Source organism: Microcebus murinus, chromosome 6 (assembly GCF_040939455.1).
Source record: "Microcebus murinus isolate Inina chromosome 6, M.murinus_Inina_mat1.0, whole genome shotgun sequence".
In the NCBI taxonomy this organism is placed as follows: domain Eukaryota; kingdom Metazoa; phylum Chordata; class Mammalia; order Primates; family Cheirogaleidae; genus Microcebus; species Microcebus murinus.
Genome location: NC_134109.1, coordinates 102,643,879 through 102,661,294, shown reverse-complemented (window position 1 = coordinate 102,661,294; position 17,416 = coordinate 102,643,879). Strand labels below are relative to the sequence as shown.

The following is a 17,416-nucleotide window of genomic DNA, read 5'->3' as shown; positions in this document are numbered from 1 at the left end:
GCATTCCTGTAGAGGAGGAAAGAAGTGGGGAGACCGGACTGAAGAAAAGAAAGGCAGAGACACCGCCACCTCCACGAGCGCGGGCCGCGGGGGCGGGAGGCGGCGGCGGAGGAGGGGCTGCGGCCCGCGGAGCCGAACAAAGCGGGCCTCAACTTCTAGCCCGCAGCTCCCGGGGTGGGGGCGGCCAATTCCAGCGGCACCCCCCTTTCCCGTTGGTGGAAAGCGAATGTGAGGTCTGGAAGCGAGAGCGCCGCGTGGAAGCCCCAGGCTCTGAATCTTTGCAAATCCACAGGGATTTGTTTGGGGTCCCCCACCCCCTTCCTGCCCGCACTCTCGCGCCCCCTTACACACACACACACACACACACACACACACACACACACACACGCATGCACCCTCTCCAACCCACTGGGCCGGCGCGCCCCGGGTCCCCGGGCGGCCCCCACCTGGGGATGGTGATGCACTTGGTGTTGACGTTCTGCGTGGTGATGGCCTTCTCCAGCTCGTCCAGCTGCCCCGTCTTCTTGAGCTTCTTGACCAGGCTCTTGACTGCCTTCTCACACCACTTCTCTTCCTGCCCGTTCTGCTCGCCCTTCTTCCAGCCCAGCAGGCGCTTCACGATCGGGGGGGTGAAGGGCAGGATGGACGACATGGCTGGGAAGGGCGCGCGGGCGGCGAGGGGCGCCCCCGGCGGGGCTGGGCTCGGCGGGACGCCGGGGGCGCAGGGGGAGCTCGGCCCGGGCCGGCTGCGGCCGCCCGAACTTCGCCTCAACTCTCGGCGAACTTGCCGGTGCGCCGGGCCGGGCCGCGGCGCTGCAGCCTGCGGGGCTCGGCGCGCGGCCCTGCGCCCCGGCGGCTCCCGGGCGGGGAGGAGGGCGGCGGGCGGGCGGCGGGCGGCAGCGGCGCCTGGTCGGGAAGGCCCCGGGCGCGGGGCGGAGGCGGCGGCCGCGGGAGTCGGAGTGGCAGCACAAAGTTTGGGTTTCCGCACGGGGTGGCTGTTTGGGTGCCGCCTCCGGGAAGGAAAGTCCAACCCCCAGCCAAACTTTGCTCGCCTCCTCGCTTTGATGCGCAGATCCCTCCGCCTCTGCGGCCTCGCCTCCCCGCGTCCCTCCTCCCGGCTCGCCTGCCCGCCCGCTCGCTCGCAGGGCCGGCCCGGGGCGTGCGCCGCGCTCCCGCGCCCGCCAGCTCCCAGTCTGCGTTTCATGCAAATCCGCGTGCAGCCTCCTTTCCAAGCGCTGTCACCGCCCCCTCGCCGCCGGGGCTCCCCGCCTCCTCCCCCGCGCCCCCCGCCTCCTCCCCCGGGCGCCCTGCCCGCCCCCAGCTTCGGGAGGGCGCCTGGCCCTTCCCCGCCCCGCGCCGAGCGCGCCCACGTGGGCGACTGGGGACCGCGGCCGCCCTGGCCGGAGCGCGCGGGACCCCGCGAGGCCCCAACCTGAAGTCGGGCGGGCGCTGGGAGGAAGTTCTGGGAAAGGAACGGCGAGAGGGGCCCCAGGCCGGAGGCCCGCGCTCGGGCGGTGGCGCCCGCTCCCGGAACCCACATTCGCGAAGCTCAGTTGGAGTTGCGGGACGGAGCGGGTTAGACTCGCAGCAAGTATGCGCCGTCCGCCCGAGAGCCCGCGGTGCCCCCCTGAGAGGACCCGGGTCCGGGAGGGGGAGCACGGAAGTCTGGAGGCCCGGGAACTCGGGGCGCACTTGGACTCGCGCTCGCTGACCCCCGTCAGGGGCCTTGGCCAGCGCCGGCGACCCGGGGACTGTTTTTATTCTCCCGTGGGTGAGATCACACCGGCTGAGAGCCCCGAGACTGTGCGTGCAGGAGGGAGTTGGGAGGGGGGAGATGTGGGCCCCTAGAGGTGGAGATTTGGGGACACCAGTGACAACCTGGACAATAGCCGGAGTCAGGGGTCCTTTGGGCCTCGTGAACCAAGCACCGGCAGAAAATGCACCTCAAAGACATCTGTTGAATTCAAGAAGGAATGGATGAGGACGCTTTGGAATTTCTCTTTGGGAGAAGTTTACATAACTGGGTGTTGCAGAATCTCCCGGTAGAGAAAGATCGGAAATTTGACACCCAATAACTAGGAGAGAGCTTTGTTTCCAAAGCCATGAACTTGCACAGGCGTGGAGCAAGGGGAGACCTGGGGAAGTTTACGTATTCGAAGTCAGCCTGGGCGGGGAGCTAAGAAACACGGGCATTTGAGGCAGCTCGGGGGCTCTTCTCCCCGCCCGCAGGATTGGGGGCGGCTGCCCGCAGCCCCCTCGCCGCTTCCTGGAGTTGCCCCAGGCCCCGGGGCCTTTCTCTTACCGCCTCCTCCTCCTGCGGGCCAGCCTTGTGTCTAAGGCCTTTGTTTGTTTTTAACAGCAGGAATCCCCCACCGCCTCTGTGGCGAGAAAGAAGTTATCTGCAAACCCTCGGGCGGGCGGAGAGTTGCAAAGCCCTGGGAGGTGTGGTGGAATCCACAACGTCAGCCCAGAAGCTGCAGGGGCCCTTGCCTCCCCACAGAGCAGCCTGTCCGCTCTCAGCCCTCCTCTCCTGACGCCCCGCCGGCTCTGGCCCGAAAGGAGAATCCCTGAACCCCAACTGGGGCTTAGCAGCCTGGCTCCCCTTCCTGGCTGGCGCTCCCGTTACCCCGCGGCTGCTGCTGCTGCTGCGGTTTTAGGTTTCACTCTCTTCTCACCCCTCATGGCGAGACAAGGAAGGAAAGCAATCCACATTTATTGATTGCTTTCTTCATGCCAGGGAGTCCACGTGTTGCCCTCTGATTTAATCTTCACAAATGGCCCTTGAGGTACCTGTCCCTAACAGCTCACATTTACAGATGGGGCACCTGAGGCACAGAGTGATTATAGCATTTACTCAGGGTTCCAAGTGGCAGAGCTGGGATTTGAACCCGGGACTTTGTGGAGCCTCACTCCATGATCTTGCCATGGCACCCAGCTGCCTGGGTTGTGGAAGGCAAAGACAACATTATTTGCAAAACAGAAGGTCTTTACAGGGGCACACTGCTGTAACTCCAGATGTTTGCTTACCTGTAAAATGGGGCTAGAAACGGCTTTCCCGTCAGCGTCCTACGTGGTTGTCAGACTCCAGTGTGAAAAGCTTTGTGTTGCTAATGCCATGGAGGGGGGCTCAGTTCAGTTACGCCCATCCAGCACCTCTAGCCCCTCTAGTCCCTGCCCCCCTCCTCAGTTCTGGGGCCTCCAGGATGAAAGATGAAGGTCCCTAACGTCAAGTTCGGGGCCTAGAGAAGCACCAACGTGGGGGTGGGGTGCCATCTGAGTAGGCAAAGATGGACAGAAAGGGGTCCTTGCGGTCGCTGTCTTCCAGCAAAATCGTTACTTTTAACCAGGACATCCAGTCAAGTCAGTCCAGCTGTTGACGTGAAAGGAGCTCAGGCTCCGCCAGGGACTGGCCTGGCTCTTTCCCTTCTTGGCCAAGTGGAGTGTCTGTTCGCTCAGCTGTAAAATGGAGCGCACAGTTCCCATTGTGCAGAGTGGTGAGTCTAGAAAGAGCTTTATAATTGTCCTTCTCCGGTGCAAGCCCCTCGTTTTACAGAGAGCGATGTGTGGTGAAGGGGCGGTTTGCACTCTGGAGGTAATGGCCTAAGAGAGGTTTGAGGGTTAAATGTAGGGGAAGGGCCTGGCGTGTACCTCGTCCTCTAAAATTGTGGCATTGCCAGGGCCCTCATTCAGCCCCCCGCCTTCCCGAGGGGAGGAAATAACTAGCCAGGCAGCTAGTTAGTGTGGCCCGACCATGCTTTCCTGTGCTTCCTTCCCACGGCAGCTTCTGTGTGACAAGGACAGCTGTGTGTGCAGAAAAACAGCGCTGGACCCTTGTACAAGTCTAACACGTGCCATTTCTGAACTAACTCTCCTCCGGCCTGTTTCTCCGGGAGAACAGTTGGGGGAACAAGCCCCGTCTGACAAAGCCCTGAGGAGGGGTGAGGAATTGGCTCTCGGCCGCACTGCGAGGACCCTGCGTGCTCTCTTGACTTGGGGCAGCAAGTGGGTGGGCGGCTCCAGATGGCTACAGCTCTGCTCCCGCACCTGGTGTCTTGGGGCCCGGCCAGGCCTGCTTTTGCAGAGGTTGTCCTTGGAAGGAAAACATTAACCGGGTTAATTTTTCATCATGGTAAGTACAAAGTTCAGGAGAGGCGGGATGGGGGCAGAGGCAGCAGCTCTGTTTCCCTGGGAATAGTCTGGGCTGGCAGGGAGGAGCCTGCTCAACGGGCACGCCAAAGGGCTGTCACGTAATATTTGCAGTGGCTCCCAGGTGGGATGCCGGCAAGAAACAAACACCTGACTTCGATTCTGGCTATTTCCCATTAGCTAAAGGCTGTTTAATCAACACGTGGTGAATCTCGAAAGGGCATTAAGACTGTTCTGTCTTCATTTTACACATCTGGTGACAGCTGGTGAAGGGAGGTGGTTTGCACTGTGGAGGTAAGGAGCCAAGTCAGGACTAGAACTCTCATCACACAGTGCCTTCAGCGAGGAGAGAGCCTCTGTCTGCAATCCAGTCTCTATGTATCGCTCTTTGTGGCACCTTGCACAACACCTGAGCTGCCCTGTGGCACCAGACAGACCTGGGTGAAACTTCTAGCTCTACCCTTTCCAGTTGTGTGACTTGGGCATGTTCCTTAACTCCATGGGTGTCAGTTTTCTCATCTATATAATGGGAATAATAGCAACCCCTACTTCTTAGGATTGCTCTATGGGATCAAATTAGAAAAACTCATATAGAAAGCTGCTTGGCACGAGCACATAGTAGGTTCTCAGTATATGTGGGTGTGGTTTATACACACCATAGAGTGCTGTGGGAAAGTTAGAAGCAATGAGTTCTGTGTACACAGAACAAATGGATCTTCAAAACAGTTCCAAGTGAAAATGGTCAGACACAGGATGAAGTTTATAGCATAATGCTACTTATGTTTAAAAATTACATATACACAAAATAACTGTATACATTTTTAAAGAAATCATACAACCAAAAGATACACATGGTATCTATTAAGTGGCTATTATGAAACAAAAAAGAAAACAGCAAGTGTTGGCAAGGATGTGAAGAAATTGGTCTCTTTGCACATTGCTAATGAAGAAGTAAAATGGGGCTGCCTCTTGGAAAATCATATGGTGACTCCTCAGACATCCAACAGAACTTCCATATGATCCAGCAATTCCAATTCCAGGTACATACCCCAAAACAGTGAAAGCAGGGACTCAAACAGATATTTGTGTGCCCATGTTTATAGCATGGTATGTATATGTACGTAGCATGTATACCCATGTTCATAGCAGCATTATTCACAGTGGCCAAAAGGAGGAAGCAACCCAAGGGTCCATTAATGGACGAATGGATAAACAAACTGTGATATTAATATATTCGTACAATGGAATATTGTTTAGCCTTAAAAAGCAATGAAATGCTAACACATGCCACAGTATGGATGAACCTTGAGAACGCCATGCTAAGTGAAATAAGCCAGTCATAAAAGGACAAGTATTGCATGATTCCACCTAGAGTAGTCAAATTCTTAGAGCCAGAAAGTGGACGGGGCTGCCGGGGCTGTGGGGAGCAGGAACAGAGCGTTACTGTGTAATGGGTGTGAGTTGATGAAAAGGTTCTAGAGATGGATGGTGGTGATGGCTGCACTGCAGTAGGAACGCACTTACTGCCACAGAACTGCACGTTTAAAATGGTTAACATGATAGATGTTGTTATGTGTGTTTTGCCACTATAGAAAAATAGGAATAAAAAGATACATATCAAACACAGTGGGATAGTGTTCCAGGGTGGGTACATGGAAGTGGGGGTGAGGCTAAAGGGGAAGGTGGATGAATGACTTCGGGGCTCTGTGTTGCTGCACCGTGTACGGAGAAGTGTGGGTGACTTCGCCCTCCGCTTCAGAGCTGCAGTGTTGCCAAGTGGTCAGCATGTGTTAGTCAGCAGACTCATTGTTCTCTAGTTTGCTCAAAAGACAGAACCTTTGGCTTCCCGTACCACCCGGTCCCGTGATCATGGTATCTCACATTTGGTTAACCCAGCCAAAATTATTTAAAATGCCTGTCTCACTGCACCCCTGAGGAACATGCAGGCTTAACTGTTGCCCCATCTGACAGCTTAGGAAACAGAGGGCAGGGGACTGGCCCTATTTGTGAGTCCGCTCTGCGCTAGGCTCTGGGCCCGGACTTCAAGGATGTGGTCGTGTTTAAAGTTCTCACAGTGTCTACAAGAGGCTGTCATGGTGCTGCTTCTCAGAGGAAGGACCAGAGATGCATGGAGTCAGCTGTTCTTGGCCTAAACCAGACCGGTCATGGACTGCTGGCCCTGGGCGGCCAGCCCAGTGTGCGTCCCTTTGTCTCCGGGGTCCTTGGGGGGATTCCGGTGTTGATCACAGAGTGTGCCGGGGAGAGTGGCTGCGGCGGAAGAGCTGGGTGCTGTAGGCACTGTCCAAGGAAGGTGTTGAGAGGGACCAGGTCTGACGCGGGGAGTCGGTGCAGGGGATTGGAGTGGGACGGTGCACAGACCCAGGCACAGGGCCGGGGCTGCACTGGGAGGGCAGGATGGGCCCGTGGGCAGGCAATTGGAGCCCAGGGGAGGGTGCACAGAGCTATTTTGGGTTCTCTTGCAGGAGCTCCTTCCTAGCCTTCAGAAATTGCAGGTCTAGGAGTCAGGGGCCAGGAGAGAAAGAATCCTGATAGGTGTGGGGTTGTGTGTGTATGTGTTTAATTTGGCCATGTGTATATGTCCTGGTGTGTTGCTCACTCTATACATATGCAGGTGTTGAGGTGCAGGAGTGTGCATGCGTGCGTGCATGTGTGCATGCGTGTGTGTGTGTGTGTGTGTGTGTGTTAGATGTCTCTGTCTGCCCTGCCTCTGAGGTCTAGCTTAGATCTTATTCTTTCACAGAGTCTAGCCCTACTTGTTTAAGTGAAACAGGTACATGTTGTGTGAATTTTCTCCCTGCATTCATGTGTTTTTGTCTTTGCATATCTTATATATACATATATTTGTTTATAGAGGTCACTATGTTTTCCTTTCCTTTTTTTCTGGGATAATAAGAGTAACAAATGTGGCCTTGGGTGAGATCCAGGATTTATGGTTCAGTTTGCAATGTGGGCCTAAAATATAGTAGTTAGAAAATTGTTGGTTCATTATAATTGCATTTATTTTTAAAAATACATGTCTATGAACAGCCACCAAAGAGGATGCACTGAAATGAAAATATAGTTCTATAATGGCAGTGAGATTATATGCCTTTAAATTATTTTTAATATATTGACATGTTAATTTTACATTAAAAATCAATAGAGATATATACCCAAAGGAAGCAAAAGAGGGGACTTAAACAGATATTTGTACACCCATGTTCATAGCAGCATTATTTACAATAGCCAAAAGGTGGAAGTAACCATGTCCACCCATGGGTGGGTGGATAAACAAAATATGGCAAATACATACAATAGAGTATTGTTTGGCCTTAAAAAGGAATGAAATCTTGATACATACTGCAACATGGATTAACGTTGAGAACATTGTATATGAAATAAGCCAGTCACAAAGAACAAATATTGCATGAGTCCACTTATATGAGGTACCTAGAGTAGTCAAATTCATAGAGACAAAAAGCAGAGTGGTGGTTACCAGAGGCTGGGTGAGGGGCATGGGAGTTAGTGTTTAATGGGTACAGAGTCCAGGTTGGCGGGATGGGACGCTCTAGACATGGCTGGCGGTGACGGACGCAGAGCAAGGTGAATGTGCTTGATGCCACTCAACTGTACACTTAGAAATGGCTAATGTTGTAAACTTCGTCATGTGTATTCGGCCACAGTTTTTACAAAAAAAAAAAATAATTTAAAAAAGTGAATAGGGTGTTCTGTATAAAAGTTATAACTCAATAAAAAGTAGATTTTAAAGAGAGAAAGAAAACAGTGTGCAGGGTAGGATCTCTACAGCGTAGGGACTGTGGATTCTAGAGGGAGGCAGAGATGGGGACAATGGTGATTTTTGCACTCTTTGGTCAGGTGTGAACCTCATGGTGACCCTCGAGGGAGCCTGTTAGTGCCTCTGTGTCGTCAGCCACTGGGTGTGTAACAGGAGAAAGAGCGGGTTCCCCAGGTCTCAGAACAGCATGCACATTGGAATACTCTGCACCTTACACGCAACCCGGCGTCCGCAGCCCATGAGAGCATCCTGTCATCGATTCAGACTTCAGGGGGATGAAATAAAAGTTAGGGCAACAGGAACCCTGTCCCTATCCCAAGCAATTCAGCCCAACCAAAAAGAGGGACTGTAGCTTAAAGATAAGTTTGGTGGTGGTGGTTGTTGTTGCTATAAAACTAAAATGCTTTCATTGGAGGGAAAATTTTTAAATTTTATAATGGTATCCATAATGAAGGCTGTCTGTGATAGAGAAGAAATGAAGGACTGATACGTGCTGTGGCATGGTAAACTCTGGAAACATACTAAGTGAAAGGAAAAGTCATAAAGACCTCAAATTGTGTGATTCTATTTTTATGAAATGTCCAGAATAGGCCACTCTTTAAAGATGGAAAGTAGATTACTGGTACCAAGGGGAGGAGACTGACTTCTAATGGGTACCAAGTTTCTTTCTGGAGTGATGAAAATTGACTGAAATTGACTGTGGTGATGCTTGCACAACTTTGTGAATATACTGAACACCAGTGAAGTGTGCATATTTTAATGGGTGAAGCGTATGGTATGCAAATTATATCTTACTAAAGATGAAGTCTTACAAGCACTAGGCCCTGTTTTAAACATTTCTCATGGATTAGGTTAACTTGTTCAGTTTTTATGACTGCCTGTGGTTCATGTTATTATCATGCCCTTTTCAGAAGAGAACACTGAGGCACGCTGAGTGGCCACGCTCAGACAGTCCAGGCAGTGTGATAGTTCTTGCCCTTCACTGTGATGAAGACAAACGACAGCCACTAACTAGAAATAATCGTACTGTAGTCATCTGCGTTCACATTGAACATATTGTGAACATCTTTCTATGTCAATAAATATACAGTTACTACATTATTTTGAATGAACTGTAGAGCATTTTGTCACATGGATCTACTGTAATTTATTAAACCACTTTCCCACAATTGGACATTTAGGTTTCTTCCAGTTTTAGTTGGTATCATAAAAAGTGCTCCTCTAAACATTTTTGTGTATACACATTTGTCTACATCCCTGCTTGGTTTTTTCCTTTCTTTTTTTCTTTTTTGGGAGACAGAGTCTCACTCTGTCACTTAGGCTGGAGTGCAGTGGCATGATCATAGCTCACAGTAACCTCTAACTCAGGCTTAAGTGATCCTCCCGCCTCAACCTCCCATGATTATTTTCTTAGGGTAAGTCCCTAGAAAGAGAATTGAAACTTTTGATGCCATGACCAAATGGCCCTCTGAAAAGCTTTTGTACCAGCTTATTCTTGCCACACTGGCTTTATAAAGGGAGCTTGCACCTGGGCCGGATTCTTTTCTTCTTGTCTCACTTGATCATCAATAGCTCCATTCAAGGGAACCAGAGAGCTTCAGCTTTAGCTGTGACTTTTTGTTTTGTCTTTTTTCTGAAATCAACAAATGAAGAAGAGGCTCTGCTACAAGACCTCTCAGCATGGAGCAGAGAGCTGCCTGCCTTAAGGTGAGGAATGACAAGATGTCATTGTTGTCAGGTAGTGTAAGGATATAGTTTTCAGACCTCTTCCCCTGCCCTCCCATAGGTATTGGTGTTTCCCAGAGCTGAGTACTTGCCTCTTTCCTTTTATATCCTTTCCCTGAGTGATCTGATTCACCCTTGAGTCTCACCTACACACTATAAACTGACTTCCAAACCTGAGTATCCAGCCCAAACTGCTCTCCAGAGCTCTAGCCTCAGACGTCCAATGGTCACCTGGACCTCCCTTTTGGTGGCCCATGATCATCTCAAAGTTAGTGTTCAGAACTGAACTCATCAGCTTCCTCTACAAAATCTCCTCCCGTCCTCCATCCTCCAGGGGCATCACCATAATCTACAGCAGGCGTCCTCAAACTACGGCCCGAGGGCCTCATGCAGCCTGCCGAGGACATTTATCCAGTCTGCTGGGTGTTTTGCCACCGTTGCCTGTCCTGCTTAGCAGCCGACTTGTCCCGGGCCCACAGTGCGCATGTGTGGAATGTGCGCCACACTCTCCAACGGCCCTCCAACAGTCTGAGGGACAGTGAACTGGCTCCGTTTAAAAAGTTTGAGGACTCCTGATCTACAGTCACCCACACCAGCAACTTAGAGACTCCTTCCTCACACCTCAACATCCAATCAGCCCCACACCCTGCAGAACCTGCCTCCCAACACCCTGCCTCCGTGTTAACTCAGGCCCTCAACCCTGCTCACCACCAATCACTGCAATAATTTTCGAATTGTCTTCGTTCTCTCTTTGTCCTGCTTTTTGTTTGTTTGTTTGTTTGTTTGTTTGTTTGTTTGTTTGTTTTTAAATGCTTTCGGTGATTTGCCATGGTCTACAGCAGTGATATCCAATAGAAATATAATGAGAGTGACATATGTAATTTTGAATTATCTTGAGGCCACATCACAAAAAGGGTAAAAAAAAACATGGGAAGTTAATTTTAATAATATATTTTATTTAGCTCAACATATCTAGTATCTTGTCGTTTCAACATGTAATCAGTATAAAAATTATCTCTGTTTTATATTATTTTTTGTATGAAGTCTTGGAAATCTACTATATATTTTATACTTACATCTCAGTCTGGACTGGCTACATTTCAAGGGCCCAGTAGCCACACGTGGCTAGTAGCTACCCTGTTGGACAGCACAGGATCAGAGAATAGGGCCCATGGTCCTCCATGTGGAATAGAAAGAAGGCACCAGGCCCTGGGACCTGCTCTACCTCTGGCCTCCTCTGTCTTGCTATGCCCCACATCACATCTTCTGTCCAGGAAAATCAGAGGCCCTGCTAATTCTTTCACGCCACTGTGCCTTTGCTCCTGCTCCTTCTTCTTGCTTTCTGGGCCCTTTCCACCCCTTCAATCCCCACATCCCACTTTTTCAATTCGATGGACACCTCCTCCTCATCCAAGACTAGTCTGAGCATCGCCCCCTTTGTGAAGCCTTTTCTTCTCTGACTCCCAGGGTAGGACTGAGAGCCCTCACCCTGCCCTGTTCAGACCTCTGTGCTAGTTGACACCCATGCCCATTGGTGTGTGGATTTGTTTACTTAACTGATCCATTGCACTAGAATGTAAGCCCCTCAAGGTCAAGGACTTTGCCTTACTTTTCTGTCCCCAACACCCGTGCCCGAGCACCTGGAAGGTGCTTAATAAATGTTGGCATAGATTAATAAATGTTGTTAAATAGATTAATCTTTAGGAAACTGAGGCCCAGAAACATGAAGCGATTTGCCCAGGGTCTCATATCTAAAATGTGGCATCCTGACTTACATTGCAGGCTCTCAGTCCTGTGCCACTAGATTAGGGGATGGCAAATGGCCTAATCTGTAGTCACACACACACGGAAGGACTTATGTGAAGATTGGTTTGAGGTGCCAACTGCTAAAATCTAGGTGACCTGGACCACAGTCCTAATGTTTTCTGGTGTGGATTCAGCTTTCGTTGCACTGTGTTTTACGTCCCTCAAATAATGAGTAGGAAATGGCAGGGGACAAAAGAAACACAGGCACTGGTGCTGGGTGATACACAGTCCCCAGTCAGAGCTGCCCTCACTCAGGAATGAAGAGGATGGGTGGCTGAGACTGGGAGTAGAAATCCTGCCTGCAAACATCTGACGAGCTGGAGCCTGGCTACTGGCAGGAGCGTGGAGCAATCGGAGTGGCTGGGGCTCAGCAGGGCTCGGCCCTAGCAACGGACCTGCTCCCGACTTGGGGGCTGCTTACACTCCCAGGCTCGGCCTCCTCATCTGCGAGATGAAGGGATTGGACCGGCCGAGGGTATTGTCAATACCTGGCTCAGAGCCCGGCTGTGCATTACCCATGGCAGACATTGCTAAGCGGTTACTGAGTTCTTCTCCGCCATGGAATCCTCCTCTCAATCCTGCCACGGACCTGCCATTCTTCTCATGGAAACCTGTTTGCCTTTGAGGCTCTCCTTGCTCTGACCCTCTAATTCCATTGACAGAGACACATTCCTCCGGTCTTTGGGAATCCCCTAAGCAGATGCAAACAACTGTGGGAGGGCAACCCCTCAGGTTCTCTTCAGCTTGAATCCACAGCTAACCTCTCTGGGCCTGATCCTGCCAAGGCCACCCAGGAGGCCCAGGAGATAAGAGCAGGAGAGGAGGTGATAGAAGGAAAGGAAGTCCAGAGCCCGCACGCTGGGCCCATCGCCTGTGCACCCATTGCAGGCAAGTGTGTTCAGGGCGCTTTGTAGAAGAAACGCCACAAAAGGATAGCTTGGCCTTCTGCCCTTGAGTAGCATGCAGTTTAATTCAGGAGCCAGAAAAGATGAGTTCTGTTCCCGCTGATGAGTAGACAGAGCAGACACTCGTCTAAGTAATGGCTCTGCAGCCAAGTGTTCAGGACAGCACCTGCCGCAAAGTCGTGTCTGAATGAATATTGGAATGAACGAATGGAAAGCGAATGCACACGGGCACTAACTCTCCATCCCTGGAGCTTAGCTGGGTGGAGTTGAGCTCCCGGCCAGCATGGGACTCATGTTTTCATAGCACCCTTCCTCCTCCTCTCAGATTTTTCCAAGGGAAGCCATGTTACCTTAATTTAATGTCTAAAATATGTACAATTATACACTCCCCCTCAAGCTCAAACCCTACTTACTGTGGTTTTGTGGTTTGTTACACACTCATTAAGTATATTTTTGCCATTGTTGTTATTTTTTAAGCAGATCTAAGCCAGTTTTAGGTAGAAATGCATTCATCTTCTTGGGGCTGCCTTAGGAAACTCTAAAATCCCTTTGTGGAATTGTATCTTCTGCGAAGTTGGGGCTCCCAGGCCCAGCATTGCAGGCATTTGGTTCAGGGTTGGCAGCTGACCCTTCTGTGGAACCTCGTCCCTAGGGTCAGCTAGAACCAGGAGAGAGCCAGCGCGGCGTGCAAGCTCCAAGCACATGTGTTAAGGATAAGAGGGACAGCATGCTTTTATTTTGCTGTCCCTTTAAGCTGGAACTGAGGAAGGCTGCTGAGCCCACACACATTCTTTCTCCCTTTCTCTTTCTCTCTGTGTGTGGTGTGTGTGTGTGTGGTGTGTGTGTGTGTGGTGTGCGTGTGTGTGGTGTGTGTGTATTGTGTGTGTGGTGTGTGTGTGGTGTGTGTGTGTGTGTGGTGTGCGTGTGTGGTGTGTGTGTGTGTGGTGTGCGTGTGTGTGGTGTGTGTGTGGTATGTATGGTGTGTGTGTGTGTGGTGTGTGTGTGTGGTGTGTGTGTGTGGTGTGTGTGTGGTGTGTGTGTGTGTGGTGTGCGTGTGTGTGGTGTGTGTGTGTGTGGTGTGTGTGTGTGGTGTGTGTGTGGTGTGTGTGTGGTGTGTGTGTGGTGTGCGTGTGTGTGGTGTGCGTGTGTGTGGTGTGTGTGTGTGGTGTGTGTGTGTGTGTGTGGTGTGTGTGTGGTGTGTGTGTGTGGTGTGCGTGTGTGTGGTGTGTGTGTGTGGTGTGTGTGTGGTGTGTGTGTGTGGTGTGCGTGTGTGTGGTGTGTGTGTGTGTGGTATGTATGGTGTGTGTGTGTGTGGTATGTATAGTGTGTGTGGTGTGTGTGTGTGTGGTGTGCATGTGTGTGGTGTGTGTGTATTGTGTGTGTGGTGTGTGTGTGTGGTGTGCGTGCGTGTGTGTGGTGTGTGTGTGTGTGGTGTGCGTGTGTGTGGTGTGCGTGTGTGTGGTGTGTGTGTGTGGTGTGTGTGTGTGTGTGTGGTGTGTGTGTGGTGTGTGTGTGTGGTGTGCGTGTGTGTGGTGTGTGTGTGTGGTGTGTGTGTGGTGTGTGTGTGTGGTGTGCGTGTGTGTGGTGTGTGTGTGTGTGGTATGTATGGTGTGTGTGTGTGTGGTATGTATGGTGTGTGTGGTGTGTGTGTGTGTGGTGTGCATGTGTGTGGTGTGTGTGTATTGTGTGTGTGGTGTGTGTGTGTGGTGTGCGTGCGTGTGTGTGGTGTGTGTGTGTGTGGTGTGCGTGTGTGTGGTGTGTGTGTGTGGTATGTATGGTGTGTGTGTGTGGTGTGTGTGTGTATGTGGTGTGCGTGTGTGTGGTGTGTGTGTGGTATGTATGGTGTGTGTGTGTGGTGTGTGTGTGTGTGTGGTGTGTGTGGTATGTATGGTGTGTGTGGTGTGCGTGTGTGGTATGTATGGTGTGTGTGTGTGTGGTGTGTGTGTGTGTGTGGTGTGTGTGTGGTGTGCTTGTGTGTGGTGTGTGTGGTGTGCGTGTGTGTGGTGTGTGTGTGTGTGGTATGTATGGTGTGTGTGTGTGGTGTGTGTGTGGTGTGCGTGTGTGTGGTGTGTGTGTGGTGTGTGTGTGTGGTGTGCGTGTGTGTGGTGTGTGTGTGTGTGGTATGTATGGTGTGTGTGTGTGGTGTGCGTGTGTGTGGTGTGTGTGTGTGGTGTGTGTGTGTGGTGTGTGTGTGTGTGGTGTGTGGTGTGTGTGGGTGTGGTATGTATGGTGTGTGTGTGTGGTGTGTGTGTGTGTGGTGTGCGTGTGTGTGGTGTGTGTGGTATGTATGGTGTGTGTGGTGTGCGTGTGTGTGGTGTGTGTGTGTGGTATGTATGGTGTGTGTGTGTGGTGTGTGTGTGGTGTGCGTGTGTGTGGTGTGTGTGTGTCTAGTATGTATGGTGTGTGTGCATATTGTGTGTGTGTGGTGTGTGTGTGGTGTGTATGTGTGTGGTGTGTGTGTGTGGTGTGTGTGTGGGTGTGTGGGGGGGGTATGTGTGTGGAGGGGGGTGTGTCTGTGGTGTGTGTGGAGGGGGTGTGTGTGTGTGGTGTGTGTGAGTGTGAGTATGTGTGTGTGTGTGTGGTGTGTGTGTGCATGTGGTATAATGCGTGTGGTGTGGTGTGTGTGTGTGCGGTGTGTGTGGTGTGTGCGTGTGTGTGTGCATGTGGTATGTGCATGTGTGTGTATGTGTGTTGTGTGTGTGTGTGCGTGTGGTGTGTGGGGTGTGTGTGTGTGTGTGTATGGTGTGTGTGCGTGTGGTGTGGTGCGTGTGTGTGTGTGTGTGTGTGTGTGTGCGCACTGGCTAAGACTCTCCCCCCAAACCCCAACACAGTACTGCTTGGATTTCGCCCTTTCCTGGGAAGTGAACACACCTGTTGTATGTGGATGTGGCTGAGCACCTGCCCTGCGCCAGGCCGTCCTGGCAGGCGGTGACCGGTGACCGAGGCACAGGGAGCGGGCCCTTAGGCCAACAGCACGGCCCCTCCCTCTCTTGCCCCACTCCTCGCCCGAGGAAAAGAGGTCAGCTTTGCTGCATTCATCCAGGATTTTGCAATCACAATCTCTAGAAGGAATCTATTTTGAGTGCAGCCCACATGTACTGGTGGCACTTTCTCAGATTTAGAGCTGTTTGCGTTTGAAGTTCATGTGAGGGAGGACTTAACCCGGGTCTTCACCAAGGGTCATAACCCGGCCGTGTTCTACGGGCATCTCTGTGGGGACAGAGATGAACCAGACAAGGTCTCCGGGACAAGCCCCACACAGCACGAGGGCCACAGCCGCTCCAACTCCAGGCTCGATTCCCTTGAGCTGGCACTGGTGAAGAGGGGGAGGAGTCCCCATGGCCATGTAGCCCGGGCCCCAGGGCCCCAGAGCCCTGGGACAGAAGCCATATGCAGCCCACGTTCCTCGGGACCAGCGCGAATCACACCCAGCGTGCTGGTCATCCCGGAAGCACTGTGCTGGACGCAGAATCTGGTGCTCTGGGAGTGAGAGGACTAAGGCCCTTTTGCCCGTGCTGTCAGGAATGCCGCTGAGATCTCCTGTCCCGGAGTCCTTTGCAAACACAACACCCGCTTTCCACGGCTTACAGTCGGCATGCTCCTGGTACCTCGAGCACATCATGGAACTTCTCAGAGCCAGGCCCTCACTACACGGGCAGGCACTAGACCCCTGCGAGTAGCCGTGCGCGCCTTGGGGAAGGTGCCTGAGGGGGCCACGCTACCGCTTTGGCACGGTCTCCCGCCCCACCACGCGCATAGCCAACTGCCGCCTCAGCAGTGACAGTGACAACCGCGCCGTGCAGGCCCCAAACTAAGTTATGCCTGTTCTCAGCTACACAGCAGCTCCGGAAACCCTTCCCGTGATCCCAGGGCCTTCCTGTGAAAGACCCAACTCTGGAAGTTGAAGGAATTTAGTCAAAGGTGGGCAGAAGAACCAGACCTGAGGATAACGCAGCAATCCCTGCCCCGAGGCGAGTCTCTGTCCTTCCTCAAGAGGGCTGTGGGAAGAGGCAGTCCGCCCCTGGGAGCTCCCTCACCTGTTTCACCAGGCACAGGTGGCTTCCACCTTTCCTCCAGTGGGGCCCCTCGAGCCTGTGACCAAGGAAAAAGTTTTCCTCAGGCTTGAGATGGGGTGCAGGTTGCCAAAAAGGGCAGGTGTGGGGTTTTGCTGCCCTGGGCCTGACACTCCTCGTCCCCACGAGTTTTCCCAGGTGGAGACACAGTTCCAGTGTGAACTAACTTCCCCATCTCTGGGCAATGCTACTCCGAATAACTCACACATGAGTAATGTGGCCATGTTTGTGTAGAGTTTATTTAGATAAGAAAAACAACCCTGGGCCTCGCGGGAGGGGCAGCTCAGCACTGACAGAGACAGCCCCACTTCCTGGGCCTGCCCAGGAGGGCCCGGCCTTCAGGCTGAAAAGCCCACCCACCCAGACATCTTCAGGCCCCCAAGGGAAGAAAAGCGAGGGAAGGAGCAGAGGACGGGGACAGGGAGGCTGGGAGCTGGGTACTGAGTCACTCTGTGGTTGTGCAACCTTGGGTAAGACACCTTTACCCTCTGAGCATGGTTCCCTGCTTTGCAAAGGGATGGGTTGGGGGATAATAATAGTAGCATCCACCTACCAAAGCGTTATGAAGATTAAAAGAGATGACATAAGGGGAAGGACTTCGCAAACTGCAGAGAGCAACACACAAGGGAGTTATTAATTAATATCTGGATGAAGGCCGTGTTTTCAGGCCACACTCTCCAGCGGAGTTGGCACAATGCCAGGAGTCAAAGGCCTGGATCCAAGTGACTTGCCAGTCACATGACCTCAAGCCTCTTCCTGTCCCCCGAGACTCAGGCTTCTCCTCCTTGAAGTGAGGGAGTCCTTCCTCCACTGCACAGTCCTCGGGCACTTGAGGGGCAGGGTTAAAGGGCAGGATAGACATGAACCTGGTTTGTGAACTGTGGAAGGTACAAATATGAGATGACTGTGGTGCCAAGTTGTTCACAAGGTCATTCATCAATCAATCCATCCACCAGTGCCTACTG

At 52.1% G+C, this 17,416-nt stretch overlaps 1 protein-coding gene across 1 annotated transcript in view; it reads right to left on the bottom strand.

Annotated features, from left to right (window-relative positions):
• SMAD3 (SMAD family member 3) overlaps positions 1–1,173 on the bottom strand; it is a 114,803-nt gene extending 113,630 nt beyond the window's left edge. The window contains exon 1 of the mRNA XM_012740758.3: positions 447–1,173. Coding sequence (XP_012596212.1) covers positions 447–652 — 206 coding nt within the window. The 5' untranslated portion in view covers positions 653–1,173. The remainder of the gene's footprint in view (positions 1–446) is intronic.
• Positions 1,174–17,416: the final 16,243 nt, after the last annotated feature.